The sequence below is a fragment of the Cebidichthys violaceus genome, unplaced genomic scaffold, assembly GCF_023349555.1.
Source record: "Cebidichthys violaceus isolate CVI_PGR_0920_01 unplaced genomic scaffold, fCebVio1.0.p SCAF_40, whole genome shotgun sequence".
In the NCBI taxonomy this organism is placed as follows: Eukaryota; Metazoa; Chordata; class Actinopteri; order Perciformes; family Stichaeidae; genus Cebidichthys; species Cebidichthys violaceus.
The window spans coordinates 1,591,370-1,613,276 of NW_027176595.1; the positions used below are offsets into that span (position 1 = coordinate 1,591,370).

A 21,907-nucleotide genomic window follows, 5' to 3' on the forward strand; every position below is an offset into this window, starting at 1 on the left:
CTGAAGCGGGACAAAGCTGCATCAAAGTCTATATAAGAGGCATTCAGCCTCTCTACTGTAAACTGTAGCAGTGCTTCAAACTTACAATGTATTTAAGTTTTAAAGTGGGAAAAATGTACGATAAGGATTTACTTTTCTTCACATTTTTTTCATTTCTTCATACCGTATATATTTCCAATCAGTGAATATGTTTGAGATATTTTGGTGCAATTTGCATCATCATTTGTTTCTTTGGGAAAAAAATAAAAGTTTAAAACAGGAGCTTTGTTCATATTTGTGATATCAGTGTAAAACATGACTTTTCAATTATAATCAGTTGAAACCCATAAAATATACTTTTGATATGCAAATTAGTTTTGTCAAGTATCTAACAGGAGTTCACAAAAATAGATTTTCTTGTAATTTATTGAATTACCAGAGAACATGCTATATATTGTGACATACATTGTCATCGAAATATGAAATGATCTTTATTGTGACTTTTTGGCCCTACTTGAATTCATGTCTTTTGTTTAATTTGTAGCCGTTTTCAAATAGTAAAGTATAATGAACTAAAAACAGATTCAATGTGCTAAAAACAACAACAGCAGATACAGGCTACGTAACATCGGCTGACTCATGAATAACAGAAAAATCCCACACTAACTCAAACCACCAGCGACTGTACAGAAAGGCAAAGATAGAGAGACAGAGAGAGAGAGAGAGAGAGAGAGAGAGAGAGAGAGAGAGAGAGAGAGAGAGGGATAGAGAGAGAGAGGGATAGAGAGAGAGAAATATGGAGAGAGGGATAGAGAGACATAGACACAGAGAGACGGAAAGGGCGTGAGACAGAGACAGAGAGAGAGAGAGAGAGAGAGAGAGAGAGAGAGAGACACATAGAGAGAGAGAGAGAGCGAGAGAGAGAGAGAGAGAGAGACAGAGAGAGAGAGAGAGAGAGAGAGAGAGAGAGAGACACATAGAGAGAGAGAGAGAGAGAGAGAGAGAGAGAGAGAGAGAGAGAGAGAGAGACAGAGAGAGAGAGAGAGAGAGAGAGAGAGAGAGAGAGAGACACATAGAGAGAGAGAGAGAGAGAGAGAGAGAGAGAGAGAGGGATAGAGAGAGAGAGAGAGAGAGAGAGAGAGAGAGAGAGAGAGGGATAGAGAGAGAGAGCATAAACCCCCCAGAGTGTGTTGGCTGTATTTCTCTCTCCTACTTGGTTGAGTTACTACAGACCCGGACAGCCTGCAGAAGAAGAAGAGAGCAGAGCTGGAATAAACGACAGAAGGAACGTTGTTCAACTCAAATGAGTGAAAGCACATCCTTTGTTGGACTCTTTTTGGGGTTCCTGCTCAGTGCGACAGGTAGGTCTGTATGTGTATGATGTGTATGATGTGTATGATGTGTATGATGATTGCTATTCAACAGAAACTTAAAGAGAAACTATATATGGTATATGCTGACTATATGAAAATGCTGTATGAGCCTCAGTTTAATCACCAAGAGTCATTGACAGTAAATAGCTGCAGGTGAAAGTGTTGCATTTCACAATAGGGGCAGAGCTTTGTTACAGGCGGAGGGGAGCGGGTACCATGTGGACAGAAAGGGACCGTTAACTCACGGTGCATCGAGAGAAAACAAACAAACAAACAAAGAAGTTTCTCCAAGGCTTTAAGAAAATCATGTGTTTTAATCTGAGACATTGAATGATCTCTCAATACATTTCAAGAGAACAGTAAAAACCTTTGAGTCCATCAGGGGAAGAACAATAGTTTCTATGATTAAATCAGACTCCCTAATTAATGCCCTCAAATGAACAGTGTTAGGTAACAGTCATTTAAAGATTACTCACAAGATAAGCCTTTTTATGTAACAGTGTTCCTCAATTTACATTTCTACTGAATGTTGAAATGATTTAAAGGAATATGTGGATGAGAATATGTTTCATCTTAAGTACAAACGTCCCATTCTTAAAGATCTGGTTAATTATCTGATTCATTTGATCACATTGCTGATTAAATTCCATATCGTAAACTTTGGGGTATTTGTGTGACATTATGTCACCAGATCAAAAGAAAAATGTCACATTAATAGGTCAAATATATTAATCTGATATGCTTTTGTTAAAGCTATGTTTGCTTATAATTCATTGTTTTTTATTTATTTAAATTGTTTAAACTTCATAGGAACAAAGTAGTTAATCTGAGGGAAGCACCATGGCAGTACAAGGAAGTCCTCTCTGCCAACCAGTTTTGACTTATTGTGCAAAAAAAAAAGTGAAAATTAAATTATTCCAAAGTGCACTACTAGATGTGTCCTCTGAAACATTGCACCATAATTAATGACAGACAAAATGCTTGAGGAGAGCCAGCATTATTAGATGAAAGGTTTTATGTGGTTACTTGGAGTTCACCCTTTTTATTACATCACTACAGTGATGAATAAAACATTGTACTTTCAGGTTGCTATTTTGGTGAGTGATAAACACTCATTAGTCCTCCTTTGTCTTACAATGAACACATGCATTTACAATACTGGTACCAGGAAACAGACCCAACACAATAGTGGTGGCACGGAGTTCAGTTAAAGAAGCAATTATACCAAAGAAACATAATGTCCGTCTCCAACCTGCATCAACAAACTGAGACACATACACTCTCTGATGGTCGGGACATTTTTAATTTGATGACAAAGTAAGGGAAAGGACAGGGCCAGTTGATCGGGACACTGCAGAAACACATACAGGGGACAAATGTGGCACAAAGGTTTGAAATACAGCGGACATGCTCTCAAAACCATGGATGTGTCATGGGGCCCCCTTGGCCCTTCACTTGCAAAATGTCACTCAAAGACACGAACCAGGAAGTAGCTCAAAATGAGAACTACAAAGACACACAAAAAGGCTACAAAGAGACATAAAACAAAAAGACACACAGAGACTCAGAACTCTATGAGATGGGGCAAAACAACCCTCTAAGAGACACAGAATTACTCCAAAGAGACACAGAGCAACTACAAAGAAAAACAAAACAACTACAAAGAGACACAAAACAACTTCAAAGTGATACAAAACAACTACAAAGAGATACAAAACAACCTCACAGAGACAAAAATGAACTACAAATAGACACAAAACAACTACAAAGAGACACAAAACAACTACAAAGAAAAACAAAACAACTACAAAGAGACACAAAACAACTTCAAAGTGATGCAAAAAAACTACAAAGTCTGTGATCTTGCTCCTTTATGTTTTAATTACCTTACTGAAGAAACACGTATCCTCACGCAATGGTTTCTATGATATCTTCTATGAAAAGTTATCATGTATTTGCTGGCAAATGAGACCCAGTGAAATGCTTCTCTTGTGTCATCATATGCAAATATGCAACATGTCATGTACTCTGTGCTGCAGGTGTACATGCCTCCTGTCCCATTGAGTTGAGCCCCCCCAGTGTGGTGGTGAGATATGGAGACTCGGTCTCAGTCAACTGCAGCACATCGGAGAGCCTCTTTGAAGGAATGGGCTGGGAGGCTCCAGAAGGAGGCACGGGTCTAGAGCAGGTCAACCATCTGGTCTGGACCGTGGCGAGCCTCACTGACTGGACTGCCTCTCCCTCATGCTTCATCAACCCATCACCTGGCAGCCAATTTAATCAGTGTTCCCAGAACCCAACAGTTGTACTTTACAGTAAGTCCTGCTTATTTTGCAGAGGATCAGAATGATCCGACTGTGTCTGATAGCCTCCTCTTTTTCTCCAGCATTCCCAGAAACCATCAGTATCAGCTCCAGCAGCGGTCCAGGTGGTGTGATGAATGAAGGAGAGATATATAACTTCACCTGTGACATCCACGACATAGCACCTGTTCAAAATCTTACTGTACTGTGGTACAAAGGTGATGCAATGGTCTTTGAAGCCACTTTTAACAGTTCCAGTGAGAAACCAGTGAATCACTCATCTTCATGGAGCTTCACACCGACCAGACAAGACAACGGAGTCACGTTCAGGTGTGAGGCACATCTGGACCTGATGCCAGAAGGACCTCAACTCAATGCATCTTCACGAGAGTTTCAAATTACAGTTCACTGTGAGTACACACTTGATGAAATAAGATACAAAATAAGATAAAAGATAGAATGAATAACATCAAATTAAGATTACGTCATTAGTCAATCAAACTATTTTGATAATTGTGTAAGTAATTTGTCATGTTGCAAATATACTATTTATATACTATTTAGAAACTATATAATAATATACTATAAATAAACAGAATTTGGATGTCAGGCGGTTGGTCGGACAAAACAAGATTAGATGACGTCATATTGAACTCTAGAAAATTGTGACATGCATTTTTCGAAAAATGTTTTGTAGACCAAATGATTAATCGAGAAAATGATCACCAGATTCATTAATAATGAAAGTAATGGTTAGTCACAGCTCTGATTTTCACTACACCACAACATGTTTTACATGTAGTGCAGCGAATTATCTTTCATACTCGTCTAAGAGGACAAAACACCAATATATCAGTCAGTTCGATTGCCTCATTTACATCACAGCTGCTTTTCATCTGCTTAATAAAAAAAATTCAATCGTAATATGAATTGCTGCTGTGTTTGCTTCTGTTTAGTTGGACCAGATATGGAATGTAGTTCATTGAACAAACTGGATTTACGGGAAGGAGAAACATTGGAGAGCGGATGCCATGTGACAGGACGTCCCAGCCCCAAAGTCATCTGGCTGAAAGACGACCTGCCCACCAACCCAGCCGTCCCTCTGAGGGGGAGCGATGCAGGCCAGTACACCATTAACGCTGAGGGCGCCACCTCCATCTGGAAGGAACTGTCGGTTCAAGTATTGTGTGAGTGTCGTCAGCACAAACAAGAGCATGAGGATATTTCACACAGAATCCCTTGTTGCGATATCACCAGGATTTGTTCTGTAATCTTTTTTGTAGTATTTGTATTTGGAAATACCTTGATGCACAAACAGAATGTGGCTATGTTAGGATGCTACAGCAGATGCATGGTGCAAGAAGTCTTCAGATCTTCATGCAACACTACAAAATAAAATCCCTCCATCACAAGTAAATGTCATGTCTTTAAGGAGCAGCGACACATACTTAAAGGTATAGTGTGGAGAATTTCACGGGCTCTATTAGCAGAAATGCAATATGTAATATTTATAGCTATATTTTTATTGGTGTATAATTAACCTTAGAAAGAGCATTTTATTTTTTACACGGAGTCTGCAGTGTTGCACCATCATGTTTCTACAGTAGCCCGGAATGGACAAACCAAACACTGACCGTAGAGACAGCCTTTAAGGCCACCGTAGTTCTCTGTCACGCTTGAAAGGAGAGGGGTGACCGGAGAGGAATTGTGTTAGCTGCAATCTGCGACCTCACCACTAGATGGGGCTCAGTGAGTAAAGCAGTCGCCCTTAAAATCAAAACCACAGTAGGGCTTTTTGCAGAATGGGAAAAGTGTTATATTATTATTATATATATATATATATATATATATATATATATATATATATATATATATATATATATACATATATATAAAGTATCATGAAAAGGTGTATGTATTGTTTTGTATTGCTGCTCCAGTGTAAGTCTATAGTACAGAGTGTTTTATGTTTTTTCTCTCAGATGGACCAGAGTTAAAGTGTCCACACACTTACACAGCAGTGGAGGACGCTCCTCTCAACCTCTCCTGCGTTGTGAAGGGCTTTCCGAAACCTGAGATCACCTGGTACAAAGATGGCGAGGAGGTGGAACTTCCAGAGAACCTAACAAGAGACGACAAAGGGCAGTACTTGATCTACGCTTCAAGCTCTCTGTCAAGTGTCAACCACACCGTGGATATCAATGTCATATGTGGGTTATTTGAATCCTAAATATCTACCGTTAGCACGAGTCATCTGCTTTTTCTCTGACGTGTTTTCATTGCTGTCTCTAGACCCACCATCACCGATAGTTGAGCTTGAGGACTCGGAAGATGACGTTGGTTCTACCGTGTGGCTGAAGTGCTCCTCGACGGGAAACCCACGACCACAATATTCATGGGATTATTACCAGACCACCAATGTGATGGTGCAAAATGAAGATGGAGTGTCCCGTCTGCAAATCCACAATGCCACTGCGTACAACACGGGCTCCTACACATGTCACGCCTCGAACGACAGAGGATATGTCTCTAAAACAGCCAGAGTCACAGTGAAAGGTAAGGTCAACGTAATCGAGCTCGCAGTCGGCTCATTACAGTCCAGCTGTGCAGTGCTGTGGATTGTTGTTGAAATATGAGAGTATGTGTCATATGATTTTAACATGACCTGACTTCTAATACTCACTCTTATTACTTTTATGCTGTTGAATAGGCATGACCAAACTTCATAGGAAAAGGAAAATGAACTCCCCTTGAAGAACTCAATGGCGCACCGATACAGGACATTTAAAGTCATGGAATAAAGCATTGAATAAGACTTCTCTGACAACGATAGTAGATCTCATCTTCAGGGATGTTTTTCGTCAAACCAAAAGTCTCCAATGAAACTTCACCAAATTTTCTTTTTCCACCAGGACACCTAAACTCACTTGACAAGGGGATCCTGTAATAACATGATGGGGACACTGGCCCCAATATGCTGTCTGCTGTTTTTTTACTTTTTAATTTGAACATGTAACAGGTAATAACAAAACAATAACAATATCAACAACAGTCCCAAGAGAGACGAGGCCCCTTCCTCATCCCTACACCTCCAAAAAACAAACTATACATTTTATTAAATTGATTTATGTAAGCACTTAATTTCCATAGATTCATACCACAAATTGATATAGGCGCTCTTTCTAGACACAATGGTTCTTTTAGATAAATCAAATAAACAGTTATTTTAGATTATAACCCTGTTTATATATAACCTACAGTTCAACACACACACACACACACACACACACACACACACACACACACACACACACACACACACACACACACACACACACATATATATTGTATATGACCTGTATAGCCTAGACATAACAAAATATTTGCTTTATAGAACCAAATCAACTGAAGATGAATCAGACTATCCTAAATAAGGCTGGTTTATTTGGTAAATTGGCTCCATATAACGGTCCCTCTCCGGCCTAACGTCTGACTTGAGTCCAACGCCAGCGACATTTATAGGCACGGTGGGTGTGAGTGCTGGCGGTAACGTTGTGTGTGTGTGTGTGTGTGTGTGTGTGTGTGTGTGTGTGTGTGTGAGTGTGTGTGTGTGTGTCGGGGGGAGGGCCGTTTCCTCCCCGGTGATGTAGTGGAGACTCTCTGGGAGCTGTTCTGTGTTGCAGCCGTAGCTTAGCTTAGCTTTCTCCCAAAAAAAAGTCAACAAGTCCCATGTAGCCGAGGGGAGGAAGGAAGCAGGAGAAACCTCAGAGGCGCTCGCTGTAACAGAAGAAGGTCGACAGCTGTTGTCGGACAAACTTTAACGTGACTTCAATGGATGTTTTGAACTCTCTTCGTCTGCTTTCAGTCCTTTTGACTGTACAGCTGCTGTCGCTGTGTAACGGGACAGGACCGAGTGAGTTGAGAGGCTGGACCTCATGTCTTCTTTTGTGTTGGGACTGAAAGGGCTCGTTTTAGGCTAATAGACCTTTAAGGAACAAAGGTCTATTTATGTAGCGTGCTGAGTGATGACGAGGAGGCAATTTAAAGCAACACAGTAAAGTTTAATAAAGTTAGGAGGAAGTTAAGAGCTACATGTGCTCTTGAATGGACACAACTGTTAGTGTGTGAATGCTGGTGGGAAATAGTCCTCTGGTGGTCTGATTATTGCTCAGTGTTTATCTAATCTAATGTTTTAAGCCTCCTCACATCCTGAGTGTATCACAGTTTTCTGATAAAATAGTCCCCTAACTTTTCTGAGTCGGGGTTGCTTGTTAGCTGGAAATGGGCTTGGTGGAATGTGACGCATTCAACTGAGGTATTGATGTTACAGTTACAAGTCCAGCACAAAGAATGGTGGGCAGCAAGTGCAGACTTTCCTAATGGGAGGGGTGTATCCTTCCTGAGGCTTTTCCTGTTGCCTCCTTAGACACAGCTTTTGTTCGCCGCCATTTGGATGAGTAAAATGTGATAAGATAACTGACGTGTTTAGACGTTGACCGGAGAATAACATTTTCTCATGCCCCCCCCCCTCTCTCTCTCTCTCTCTCTCTCTCTCTCTCTCTCTCTCTCTCTCTCTCTCTCTCTCTCTGCGCTCCACAGGTGCCAGCCCAGAATGCCCCATTGAGATAACTCCAGACAGGGTGGTGGTGCGATACAAAGCCAGAGGCCTGCAGAATGCGACATGCACGGCAACACCCAGTGACTACACACATCTCAGGCAAATATACTGGCAGGACCCCAGAACTAACGGCACAACTTGGTTTGCTGACGGCTCTGAAGACTGGGACCTCAAGCCTGTTTGCACTGCGACCTTTAACGTCATAGGAACATGCCAGAAACATTTAGACTTCACCCTCTACAGTATGTGTTTCTAACTTTTGTACTCTGCACTGTCATCATGTGTTTCTCTGATTTTGGAACTATCCTGATTATTTACCCCCCCCCCCCCATCTCTTCAGAAACACCGGACAGCGTCTCCATCCGTCCCGTGGATGACTTGAGCTCAGCGGTGGAGGACAGACACTTCCAGCTGCGGTGTGACGTTACCAGCGTTGCTCCTGCAGGAAGCGTCGCTGTGCGCTGGTACCGAGGGAATGAAACCTTCGAGCCGCTTAGCAAAGGTGAGGGGTCTTTCTGAAGACCAGGTCTACCTTTTTCTGTAAGATCTACCGGTGCTCAAAGCAATATATAATAATAAATATCCAGCATCCGATAAAAGGCACAGTTACGGAAGACAAATTGGGGACTTTTCATTCATTGAGATGATGATTAAACGCATTAATTGATGCTCATTAAACCAGGCTCCCTGCGAGTGACCGGCTGCCTGCCTGAGAACGACACAAAGTGCGACCCGAGTGTCGTCCGCTCCCCGCTGAACGTGTCGTCCACCATCAGCGTCACTCTGAACAGAACCGACACCGGAGCAGAGTTCAGATGTGAGGCTCAGCTGGATCTCGGACCTGCGGGACCGCGGCCTCCTCCGAGCATGATGTCCGGTCCGCTCAACGTCACCGTCTACTGTGAGATCACGCTTACATTCGCTGCTCAGTAGTTGTCGTGGAGACAGTACTACTACAGTCATGACAAAGAGCTTGTTGTTGTCCCGACAGTGAGACGTTGTAGAACTAGTGCTTTATTTCTCAACAGATAAGCCCGTCATTAATACCACAAAGCTCCCAAAGACCATCCCCGTGTTCAGAGGTTATCCTGAGGACCTGGTCTGTGAGGCCGACGGTAACCCGCCTCCAAAGATCCAGTGGCTCTACAGCGCAGACAAAGTTCCCCACTTGTCCGGAGACACGCTCATTGTGTCCGAGCCCGGCGTCTACAGCTGCAACGCCACCAATGAGGTTGATTCCATCTCCCACGAGGTCAACGTGATTTTAAAAGGTAACAACACTCAATCTAAACGCCATTGTATCCGTTTTAGAATAAAATAGACGCGTCTTCCTGTTAAATAGAACTCTTTTGTAAATATACAAAGTGGTGAAAACAGATGACTTGCTTTGTTGAAGCCAATAAATATACACTCTGCTCTGCTCGCCTTCATACAAACGCTATCAGGAATTACCTGTGCTCTGGGCAGCCTCAATATATCTATTTCTAAGTAGAGAGGGAATACTTTACCCAAGGAATGACCATGTGTATATTACCTTCTCACCTTGTGTTACCTTCTAATTCCTGAAGACAACCTGCCTCCACGTTGTACGAAGAATCAAAGAAGTGAGAAAAGTCTTTGAATTGTATATAAATGGTGGCTGCGTCAAAAAAACCGGCAAAACCACATCAAAACATCCGTCTACAAACTCACACACAACTCACACGTTATAATCCAGGTGTCATTTATCTCGTTGTATTAAAAACCTCACTATCTAAAACACTTTGGAGCTGCTCAGACGAGTAGCAGACATGCCTGTTTTTAGCAAAGAAGCATGTGCTTTTATCTAGTTTTGCGTTTGTTAAACTCGGCCCCCCAGTTACTTCAATTCATTCAGACTTTTCTGTCTTTTGAAACAATATTTTCTTCAAGAATTCAAGGTAACACGGGGTTGGTAACTGACGTTCAAATGGTCGTTTTACGGGGGAAGTATTCCTTTAAGAAGCGGAGACAAACCGCCGCGAGGAGGATTCTATCCAGCGATATCAATTCATTTCATAATGGCGCCGCGTGATTTCTTTGAGCGGTTTGCGTACAAAGACAGAAACAAAAAGGCCGCTGGAACGGTTGGAGGTTGAGGTAAGTTTTGTTGAAGAAGCTTCTTTTTTTATACAGGGACTTGTTTTCTGTTGTCAGATGTTATAATAAGAGGAGCTTCCATGTTTTCATTATACAAATACAAGTATCTGATTGTCTGATCATAAGTCATATTACGTCGATAATTAGAAACCATTTTAATGATTTTTTTTTTTTTTTTCTGCATCCAAATAGTAAAGTTCTTCTTCATTGATGCCGCAGTAGAAAATAAAAAAGATGTAGGACAGAAAGTTCACATAAATGTAATGAAGCATGACATGACATCAGTTCATTTTGACGTTCTTAAACATTCCTCAACATTAACATGCTGCCGTGTCGATGTCTTCACAGAGGACTACCTTCCCCTCATAGCTGGGTTCGTGGCTGTCACAGTAGTCGCCATCTCCGTCGTCTTCCTCTTCATCTACTCAATCTACTACAAGAACACCAAGATGCGCCGTTACAGCCTTAAGAACCCCAAACTGGACGCTCCCAGCAGCAACGTGGCCCAAAACGGCTGGGACATGCAGTTTCCTATGACCAAACTGTCTTAGCAGGACATCTGAGCAGAGCTCAGGACGGATGGCTGACCGCTCTGAATGAGCTGCATCTCTCTGCCACCACAAACCACAAAGCCCGACCACTCTGACATCTGAGCGTCTGTCGTCCCACATTCAAACAGCCTTTTACCTTTTTCATGGAGTAATCTTATTATAGGAATGAGCAACCTCGGCTTGAGACGTACCATTTTATATTTACTACTGGATTTGACCTGTTTTCACTGGACAGAAAGACGGGGAGGAGCAGGGACTTAAGCGTTGGCTCTGAAAGGCCAGAGAAACTGTTTTGATATCATTTTACATGAGCACAAAGATAATAGAGCACTGCGGGATCCAGTCCTAAAATGAGTCAGCGTTTAGGGGATTTTGAAGCTTTTACAAGTCATAAAAAAGGCGGTTGCTAACAAGTAGCTGAAGTAAATGAGACTACTAATCGTCATCACTGGAACACGAGTCGTCCTTTAGCTTCGCGGTGGTGACGTCATGTGACCGTGAAGTCATGTGACCGTGAAGTCATGTGACCGCGCTGTAGTTTGCTTATTGCGATTGCAGTCCCGCTTCAGAAAGTGGTTTTCATTTGTGAAGATTATCTTACTGAACAAACCATGAAAGGATCATAAAAGGTTTGTTTGCCACAGATTACATTTTTTCTGCAATAATGGAAGTGGAATGGAAACGTTCCAGTGTGACGCTGACTTCCTGTTGGCCTACAACAATTCGTCATCCCTGCAGCTCTCTATTTAATATGAATGTTTTCACCAATGCTTGATTTTTTTAAATATATTTTTTATTATGGCCCCTTAATATTCTCTCAAACTTAGACCTCTGTATGTTATTATTTTCACACAGCGAACACGATTTGGTCCTGCACATCAGAAGCCGCTCTGGTTTTAACAGCAACACTGACAGGAAGTGCACCACGTCTGAGAGACCGGCCCGGCTCTGCTTAGTCTGTGGACACTGTGTGACTCACGCATACTTTTCATGGAGCCCTTCACTATTCTTTGCACTTCTTTCTGGGTTTGTAGCTGCGGCCTTATGGGACAAATGGTCTTGTCCCACAGTTGTATGCTTTTGTATGAAGGCCTATCAGAACTGTATATTCAGGAGGACATTTAATGTAAATGCGAATCCTTATTTATTTATGAGAAACGATGGAACAACTTAGTGTTAAATGGACTGCAGACAGGTTGTAAGCGTTGCAAATGTTTAGGGGGGGGGTAAGTCCTATCTAGAATGTTGGGGACATGAAGACATTGTAACACATTTGTTACAGCTGTAAATATTTGAGACTGATGTAAAACTGTATTTTTAGTATTAAAATTTGTGGCTTTTCAAACTGATTGCTTTGTTTGTTTTTTTACTTTACATCAGGCCTGAATATATCTGACGTGCATCAATGTTAGTTCCGAAACATACACAAACAATAATAATGCGCTGCTAATACACTTCTTGCCTGGTAAATCCACATCAAAGCACAGAATTCAGATTTCTTTATTGAGATTAGTTTGGAACCAGTCGAGAGAGAAACCCGCCCTACTCCTCGTGTTCTGATGGTCCTGCTTTTCGGGAGGGTGCTGTTAACTACAACCAGCTGCATTTATGAGCTGGACTATATGTATCCATGCTGCCTTCCGGTGCCGTCAGAAATACGACAATCACAGAAAGTACTCAAGAACTTCTTTGGAGTTGATACTTCAGTTGTTGGATGGGACTTTCTGGGCGTGGGGATTATGGGGGGGACGAGTTTACCAGGAGCACGTGAACGCCTCACAGGGAGATCGCGTTTCTGTCGGGACTTTCTCGGTCTCCAGGTGAAAGGAAAAGTACTGCAGCTGCAGAGAAGTTAGTCACCCGGACCATTTAAAGTCATAAAGGTGTTTGTGCTCGGCACACCGTCCGACATCATGAGGTGGTTGTTCTTCATATTGAGCGGCGTTATAGCGTGCGCAGGTAACTATCTTCCGTCGTGTTCGCTTTGCTCTTTTTTTGTATTCATTTACGTTACAAGTGAAGTCACATTTAATGAGTGTCAACAGCCTGAACGTTACAGCGCCAACGCCCTTTGTCTGATACATGTTGCCGAAACCTGATGGTCATCGGTTTGCTTTTCTCACAGGCGGGGATCAATATGAACGAATGTTTTTGTAGATCATTTGAAAGTCATTATCCCAAATCCCATTCTTGCACAAGAGAGCAGCAGCACACAAGACATGGATTTGTAGTAAACCAGAACATATATGATTGTTATGAAGGATCTTCAAGCTCGAGGAAGATCAAGGTCCAACGTATTGTTTCACAGTTAAAAAAACAAACATGCATTTAGCCTTAGTGTTATATATTCTATTAATATGTGTAATCATTGAACTGCTGTTTTAACTGGCGAACACTCTGTAAATCAGTCAAAGTGTTCCCATCCAATCCAACAATGAAGTGTAAAGCTCTGTTTCGCTGTGCTGTAAGCTGTGGTGCTCTGTGTGAACTTCCAGGGCGGCCCGTGAGCTCGTCCTGTCTCATCCAGATGAGCCCCCCGAGCGTCGTGGTGAGATTTGGAGACTCCTTCTCGGTCCACTGCACCTCATCATCTGACCAGATAGAGTCAATGGGCTTGGAGACTATCTACGGCAGCGAAAAGACTGTAAACCAATCTTACGTTAACATAACAATAGCGTCCGCGAGAGACTGGGACATCGGACCGATCTGCTACGTTAACCGCGTCGTTCTTGAGCAGTGTTTAGAAACCCTGCCAGTCACCGTTTACAGTAAGTATCCTCTACCTTGACGTGTCCTGCTAGATTTGGATCAGTCGATACTTCTGATGTTTTTTGTTTTTTGTGTGTGTGTGTGTGCAGAAATGCCGGACAATGTGTCCATCTCTCAGCCAAGTGTAACGGGCCACCTGGTAGAGGGCGACCAGTACAGCATGCAGTGTGACATTGTCAATGTGGCACCGGTAAGCAACCTCTCTGTGCACTGGCACAAAGGAGATACGATCATCTACACGGACAGGTTTGACGGCTCCAGTCTATCTCCAGTCAGCGTGACGTCTGTCTTCAACCTGACGGCCCGAAGAGGCGACGACGGAACTCAAATCTGGTGTGAAGCACGGCTGGACTTCTGGAGCCCGGTACCAGATCTGACCACGAGCAAGTCGGAGTCACGTGACGTGATTGTGCTGTGTACGTTTTTTTAAATGTGCATCTTGAGTTCACCATCACAGTTGGTCGAGGACATGGGGTTTCTCCTTTCTCTGATTGCATTCGAATGGTTCTCTGTTTTTGATTGCACTTTTCTCATTTCCTCAGACTCACCGACCTTCATGGAGCCCAAAAATGTGACGCTCGAGCTCTCTGCTGGCAGCACATTCATTTTGGATTGCGCCGCTGCAGGAAAACCAACGCCGGTTTACAGCTGGCAGTTCCCACAACCCATAAAACAGACCAATAAAAATGAGAATCAATCCTTTCTGGTTCCGTCCATTCGGAATCTAGGCACCTATAGGTGCACAGCGTCTAACAGCCAGGGCTCCAACACCAAATATTTCACTGTCACCGAAGCTACAAGTAAGATATTGTTTATAAAAGTCATCCTCACCTTGTTCTGCTCCATTATTGTCTCGCCGTGTTGATTATTCTATAATTCCTTCATTCTATTTTCCATCAGGTGGTCACCCTGGAACCACTGCTGGGATTTTAATGGCTGTGTTCTTAGTTGTAATCGTTGTTTTGGCATGTGTGGTTCATCACAAACAGAGAAGCTCTGAACAGGTGAGCTGAGAGAAAGAGAGGATGTAACAAAAAACTCTCCCGTCTCCCGCAGGGAATCGCACAACCTTTGCAGCCTTGGTTGGAGGATTTGTGCTCCTGGGAGTCGTGATCTTCATCGGCGGTCTTTTTTTGTTGACACCTGAAGGCACATTTTCTCTCAGCAATGGCGGCTATCTCAGAGGACGGCCCACCTCATCGGGAGCCATATGAGTTTGACTTTTCTTTTTTTTTTTAAATTCAATTTTGCATGGCTTTACAATGAAAATAGCATGTTTTTAATGTTTTATTTTGGTGCTTTGATGAACATATGAGAATCATGTCAGCCTGGAGGCGTGATCTGCTCTGCATGCTCGGTTGGTGGACTTCTGCTCATGTTTGGTCGCTGTTGCATAATCCCATCAGCTTAACTAGTCGTGCTATATTAACAAACGGTACATTTATACATTCACTCAAGAAATCGGGTTACGCAGTCGATCGGAGAACACTTAACAAGCACTGTGGTAACCTGGCGACTGTAAATCTGCTTACACGTGCAGCAGGTCAGTAATCAGATTACTCCCCGACCCCCTCACCTTATTGTGGAAGTGTAGTAGACCTGCATGTTCAGAGCTCAAGAGGCTACGTTGTGTTAGTTTCAGTTTCAGTCTGACTTTGGATGGAATTATTTTCAGTCAACCTGGTTCCTATAAAACTAAATTGCAATCTCAATTACGTTTTTGATGGAGACGTATTTTCTCCCAGTCGCAGTTTAAAACAGTTTAAAACCGTTTAAAACATTAAGTTAACGTAAATTGAAACAAAGCCGAAAACGATACAAAACTACTTGCTTAAGTTTAGTAAAAAAGTATCATGGTTTGACTTAAAATTACTATGAAAATGAAAAAAAGCAAAACAAAAACGCAGCAAAAGTTCTTGGTCCATATGGGACACAAATAGCAGCCTCCTGGAGGAAAGCCCGAGTCTCATGACACGAACCACCCGACTTATTTCCAATTCCAAACTTATTCGTGATTCGTCAAAAGCAAACGTAATCCACCACAAAAACCGTTTTCCATGAAGCGTAATTCACGATGCAGTTTGGTTGTCTGGGATCCTCTCCTCTCACTGCTCTGCTGAGTCCTGCATGTCCTGGTGTAACAAGCTGGCTGTAAGCCGGTTACTGCGGCGCATGCAGACGCACTGACTGAATCTAATCACCGCTGAACCGGGGAGCAGCTGTACAGAGGACTTATTGTAGCTCCATGTTTTGGGTTTATCTCCTTCTGTATAGTTCAGTCTATCGGTTCTGATAAACCCACTGCTACCTGTGCGGCACCAAAGGGACGAGATGGGGACGTACTTTGAACATGTGAAAACTAATATTTTTATAAGGACTGTACAGACTAAAACAAAGCTGAGAGGAGATATTGGCTTTAAAGCCATAATAGGTCAGGCCCAGTGGGTTTGTCAGTTCTTCTGCCCCCAAGTGGCCAAAAAGTGAATGTTTTGTGTGCCTTTGGTCAGTCAGTAGCTGCGCTCTGAAAAAACTCTATTATTATTACTTAAAGATGATTGCTGATGACAGCCGTTGGTGCTTTGTTGCTGGAATTCTAACCTTGTTACTTTTCATTCTGCAAAGCCACAAAAGACCACGTTTTAAGGTGAAACGTAAGTTGTTTTTAATCCACTCAGGTATATTTTGATTCCGTTTCTTCACTTTTCCAGACACTACGATACAGCTACAGAAATTACTTGAGAGTGTTTTGAACACTGCAATAGGGTACAATGTTGATACTGCTAGTTTTTATTATTGTATGAATAAATTCATGTTCTGTAAAAATTTTACCAAATTTTTTTTGTTTTTAAAATGCCATGGTACAGCTCTGGAATGTTGAATTTTTTGCACTGAAAAGACTGACCATGCCAATTGTGTGATGTGCCTACAGTTTCATATGAGGTCTTATTGAGAATGCGCTGAATGTGAGCCACTAAGTCCTGTGAGACATAAAGTTTGTGTGATGTACCAAGAACGTGTGCAATGTTTCCATTTGTGAACCTTTGTTTTTGTGAAAGCTGAGTGAAGCGGAGACACTACAGATCATTTTTCATAAACTGATCACTTTTGAGATTTTGAGCTATTTTGTTTCCATCACGTCTTCAGACTAGTAGAACGATAACATCCAAAATACACATTAATGTGTTTATTTCTTTTTCTGTTTGCGTCTGCAGATTTCTTCTAAATGCATCTAAAGTTAAACAATGCCTTATTAGGATATTTAAAACTAACGTTTCAGAAAACTTGTAAAACAAAAAAGAATTGTCTTAATGTCAGTATTAGACTGTAGAAGTGATTCATGGTGGTATCTATTAGTTCCTCTTTTTTTTACCTTATCTTCCTGTAGTATCTTCAAAATGTATGAAACTTTACTATATATATATATATATATATATATATATATATATATATATATTTATTTAAATGCAGTTTTCTCTAAATGAGTTTTTGTTATCGGACTGAAGAACTCTTCAGTAGCTCTTACATTCACCAAACCTCCCAGTTCATTCCTCTCTACATCCTGAAGGTTTTTTCAGAGCGGTTGGTTCATGTCTCATTCAGATCACCAGATATCTTTTATGGTTGTTGATTGAATGATTTATGGAATGATACAAATAGATATCTACCCCCCCCCCTCAGTAAAACCCTTTGGCTCTAATATATCAGCAAAATGAAACAAGATTTTTTTTAATACAAAAAATAATGTTAAATAAATTTAACATGTCAGCTGTTAAATTAAATCAACTTCTCTGTTAGTGATCATCCTTCAACAGAATACTGATCGAGGCGCTCAAACCAGTCTTTCATTAATCTCTCCCTCTCTCCTTCCCTCCCTCTCTCTCTCTTTCCCCCTCTCTGTCTCTCCCCCCTCTCTTTCTCTCTCTCTTTCTCTTTCTGTGTCTTTCTCTTTCTCCTTCCCTCTTCCTCTCTCTCTCCTTCCCTCTCTTCCTCTCTCTCTCCCTCTCTCTCTCTTCTCCCCTTCTCTCCCTCCCCCTCTTTCAACCTGCCTTACATTACGCCGTGCTGAGGCTGCCATACTAATTAGTGCTGCACAAAGTGAATGTAAAGGAGAGCGTTTGTTGTCCTGCCTTCCGTTGCCCATATGAACCCATGTTCTTTATGTTCAGTCCTTGTCTTTCTCACTAAAGCCTTTGCCAAAAAGCTCTGTTTGTGTATGCTCACACTGTGTTGCCATGACAACCTGGCAGAGTGGATATTGCTCAATTTGTCATGGAGTTAAAAATAAGTTGTATAATAGAGCTGAACATGTGTTTTGTTGAAGAGGGAGCATCATATTCGAGCATGAATCTTGAGATTCCCCAGCTGTGCTCTCCATGAATACCCCCCCCCCCCCCAAATAATTGAGGCATCCGATTACTTGCTCTCTTGCTCTGAGTTGCGGTCAGAGCGGTTACGCTGTGTAGCATTCTGGTCACAGTGTGAGACTTACAAGCTACATGCTGCAACACTCCTGCCTGCTGGGACTCCACAAAGAGCTCAGAACCACACAGCAGATTATAGCAGTTTAAAAGCATAACATGGTCACACGCAAGGCTGCAATGTAGAGTATTCAAAAAGAGCAACCGTCGACTCAATAGAATAGATAATAATGAAGACCAGATCTATATTTGGGCTACAGAGGTAGTTTGATTTGAACTTGCTTTGAATTCTGCACACGGGAGAAGTTCCCGAAAAGGGTTTATTTGAACCCAAAACATGCTCTGTCCCTGAACCTAACCACAAAGGTTAGTTGCCTGAACCTCAGAAGATGTCTGGCCCTGAATGCAAACTCCTCCCATGTGCATACATGGTGAGACATCTCAGTTATTCTACATGTGTTGGATACTGAAAATGTAAAATGCGTTAGTCTTCCGTCCTGATTTCCTGCTAAAATGCTGACAAGACCAGAGCAGTGCAAAGGATCAGCTGTGTTTTTCAAAAGGCCTGCCACCTGTTCAATTTCCCTCTCTCCCTTTTACCTCCCCCCCTCCCCCCACCCCCAAAGTCAGCTGAGATGAAGGGGGCCCTTTTGTTCCAACATAGTTCCCTGCAGAGTTGCCAAGCTTGTTCAAGTTGCAATTTCTCTCTCTCTCTCTCCTCCATCGACGGCTCAGTGCAGAAAATAACATGGGAATCAACTTTCTCAAATGGATCCTGACGCTTTGCATGTTTTCTTTGGGTAAGATGTATTTGTTTCTCTCACTTGTTGATAGATTATGAGACTGGCTTGCGAAAAAAATGTAGTGTAGCAGGCAAACTGACCTTTAGTCGGTGATAAGATATGAATATGAGAACGACCAGACCTTTAATAATACGTTAAAGCTTCGGTTTATTTGTCCTCACTGTTGTAGATCGTTGTTTTTCTTTGCATGGCTTCACTATATCCTACAAATATAATTATAAGTTCGGTCTAATTCTTTACAGATTAAATGGGGAAAACATTTTGTTGCAATAGATAGAAATAACTGATAAATTAATTATTATATACAAGCGTATTTTAGCCAATTCCCGATGTGATTTCTGTGTGTGTGTTGTAACGGGGTTACATAACAGCTAAAGCTTGCTTTTGTACTAAAAATGAAAGTGCCACAAGTAGAAGGCAGGTGATGATGATGATGATGACGACGATGATGATGATGATGATGACTGCTGCCGTGTGTTTCAGTGTCAGGTGAAGGCTGCTCCCTGATCCTCAAGCCCTCCCGGGTCGTGGTGGGCTTTGGGGAGGCGGTGTCAGTCAGCTGTGAAGCCGCTCGCCCGGTTCGTGTCCTCGGCTGGGAATCGGCCATCAGCGCCGCTCACACTCAGCAGGAGATGTCGGTCCAGTGGAAGGTGGACAGCCTCATCGACTGGATCGAGGAGCCCATCTGTTACGGGGTGTTTTTCACGGCCCCCAGACAGTGTGAGGAGAAACTCAACCTGGTCCTCTACAGTGAGTTAACTCCAGCTTTATTCAGGGATGCACCGACTTATTCAGTCCCGATACCGATATCTAGACCCATACATGTGGATACCGAGTCCATATAATAATAATAATATTAATAATAATAATAAGCTGTGTGCCTCTGTGTGGAAGAGACTGGGGTCATTATTTCATGTGAGAGACAACTTCAGACTCAACTTTGTAAAACAAAATTTAACAAATAAATACAATATCAATACAATATAAATTTACAGAATTGTTATTACAATATTGAATCGTGCACCTGCAACTTGGTAAAAAATCTTCACAATGAACAGTTGAAGTGTCATTTGTTTTAATGCAGTGCTAACAAATTGGTTAAAATGTTCAACCCTGATTAAAAAAACAACTTTATCTTGAAACAACAGGTCTGTGGATGGTTTCTGGAGAGGGACATTGTTGTTGGGTTTTTGAAATGTTTTTTTTTTTTGCTCACTTCACCACAAGCCGAGTGTCATATAGTCCCGTTGAATTGGAGAGAAGGCAGACGACATCTCCAAATTACGGCAACTCACACCAACAAACACAGGGCTTTGAAACCACGTGACCGGTGTCGGTGCATCCCTAGTTTTGATACACAGTGTAAACCTGTTTGACATGAACTGTGTGTATTATTCTCTTAGAGACCCCAGATAGCGTCTCCATCCGGCCTGTGAACCACACCGGCCCCATGGTGGAGGGGAAGGAGTACCAGCTGCTCTGTGAAGTTCAGAACATCGCTCCGGTCCAGTACCTCACCCTGAGGTGGTACAAGGGCCAGACTGAGGTCTACAACCACTCCTTCGCCGATCTCACATCTTCCTCGCCTGTCCAAGTGTCCTCCGTCCTCATGGTCACACCGACCAAAGACGAGAATGGAGCACAGTACAGGTGCGTAGCGGAGCTGGAGCTCGGACCAGAGGGACCACGACCGCCTCCTACCGTGACCTCGGAGCCTCTTAATGCCTCTGTGTACTGTAAGTCATGAACCTAATCTGAAAGTGTTCTCACATGTTAAAAGTATTGACTATGGTGCATCTAATCCCTGTGATGTTTGCTGTAGTTCCCCCGACGTTCCTCAGTCCCGAACCCGAGGTTTTGGACCTTGTAGTGGGGGCTGAAATGACCTTGAACTGCACGGCCACAGGAAACCCCACACCTGTGTACAGCTGGCAATCCTCCAATCCCAATGAGGAGAGGATGGACGATGAAGCGGCTCTCACCTCCCCCTCACTGCTCCCAGGGACCTACACCTGCACTGCCTCCAACACACTGGAGAAGAAGAGCAAGCAGTTCGTTGTCAAAGCCAAGACCAAAGGTAAATGAGGGGACTCTGAGGTGCACATGTTGTCTCTTTACACCGCGTCCTAATCTTGTGCTTTTACTCAGGTGTTTGAAAGCAGACATCTCGAGGTTGGATCAGATGACCACATTGGACATACGAGGATTCTAACTAAGCGGATTTTACTGCTGCAGCTTTGGAGACGGAAATGACAATGACTCAACAGATATTTATGAGGATCTTGCTGTCAGACAGAATTAGATGTCATTTAAAAAATATATATATATATTTGAATATACTATGTTTGGTAACTGTCATTTAATTTGTCAGTATTTTAACATGTTTTCTGTGCGATAGATTGGTGATATAGTTATTTTTTTGTCCCTAGTTTATATTTTTCTAGAATTATTTTCATATTAATGAAATTATCTTGTAACATTATGGTAGCTACTATTGATATAGCAATGATGACTACATTACCATAAATGTTTGCTGGAAATTTAATTTCCAAATGGTAAAGATCAGCAGGCCATTACTGTAAATATGAACTGTTTCTTGATTTTCTTATCTTTATTAATAAAAGTAAAATGACAAAAAAAACGTTGTTTCACTTATTTACTTTATTATATTACAATTACATTAAATTCATACAAATAAAAGTGCATGATAATAACATGTGATGCACCTTGAGACTTTGTATTTTAAAGTGTGCCATACAAATTAAAATCATGTTTAATTATTCTTTCTTTCTTATTGTTTCTCATAAGGTTCATATTCGTAGGTTTGGATTACAAACTAACAATAACAAGACAATATTCAAAGTTACTGTTTATTCATTATGTGCCATTTGTGTTGTACTCACCTCGCGCCATCAAATGTCGCTGCTGCACTTTTTTTTAAAGCAATGACTTCATTGGCTATCGGCACGTCACGT

General features: G+C 42.0%; 1 protein-coding gene across 1 annotated transcript; it reads left to right on the top strand.

Moving 5' to 3' along the window:
• The first annotated feature begins 1,097 nt into the window (after positions 1-1,097).
• si:ch211-66e2.5 (hemicentin-1) lies at positions 1,098-21,559 on the top strand. The gene is made up of 23 exons (XM_068727873.1): positions 1,098-1,340; positions 3,392-3,667; positions 3,739-4,065; positions 4,612-4,842; positions 5,638-5,865; positions 5,948-6,222; positions 7,442-7,568; positions 8,255-8,515; positions 8,614-8,775; positions 8,956-9,174; positions 9,302-9,544; positions 10,740-10,941; positions 11,798-11,897; positions 12,799-12,901; positions 13,438-13,710; positions 13,801-14,127; positions 14,254-14,511; positions 14,768-14,922; positions 18,794-18,929; positions 19,416-19,682; positions 20,336-20,668; positions 20,755-21,009; positions 21,081-21,559. Exons 1-23 carry the CDS (start codon positions 1,283-1,285, stop codon positions 21,086-21,088), a joined length of 4,824 nt encoding a protein of 1,607 aa, XP_068583974.1. The 5' UTR covers positions 1,098-1,282; the 3' UTR covers positions 21,089-21,559.
• Positions 21,560-21,907: the final 348 nt, after the last annotated feature.

Excerpts from the sequence above, each read along its gene's own strand:
- si:ch211-66e2.5 (XM_068727873.1), top strand. The coding sequence starts at position 1,283 with ATGAGTGAAAGCACATCCTTTGTTGGACTCTTTTTGGGGTTCCTGCTC. Across the intron at positions 9,545-10,739 it reads GGTCAACGTGATTTTAAAAG|AGGACTACCTTCCCCTCATA; the intron begins GTAACAACACTC and ends ATGTCTTCACAG. Across the intron at positions 11,898-12,798 it reads GACCGGCCCGGCTCTGCTTA|TCACCCGGACCATTTAAAGT; the intron begins GTCTGTGGACAC and ends CAGAGAAGTTAG.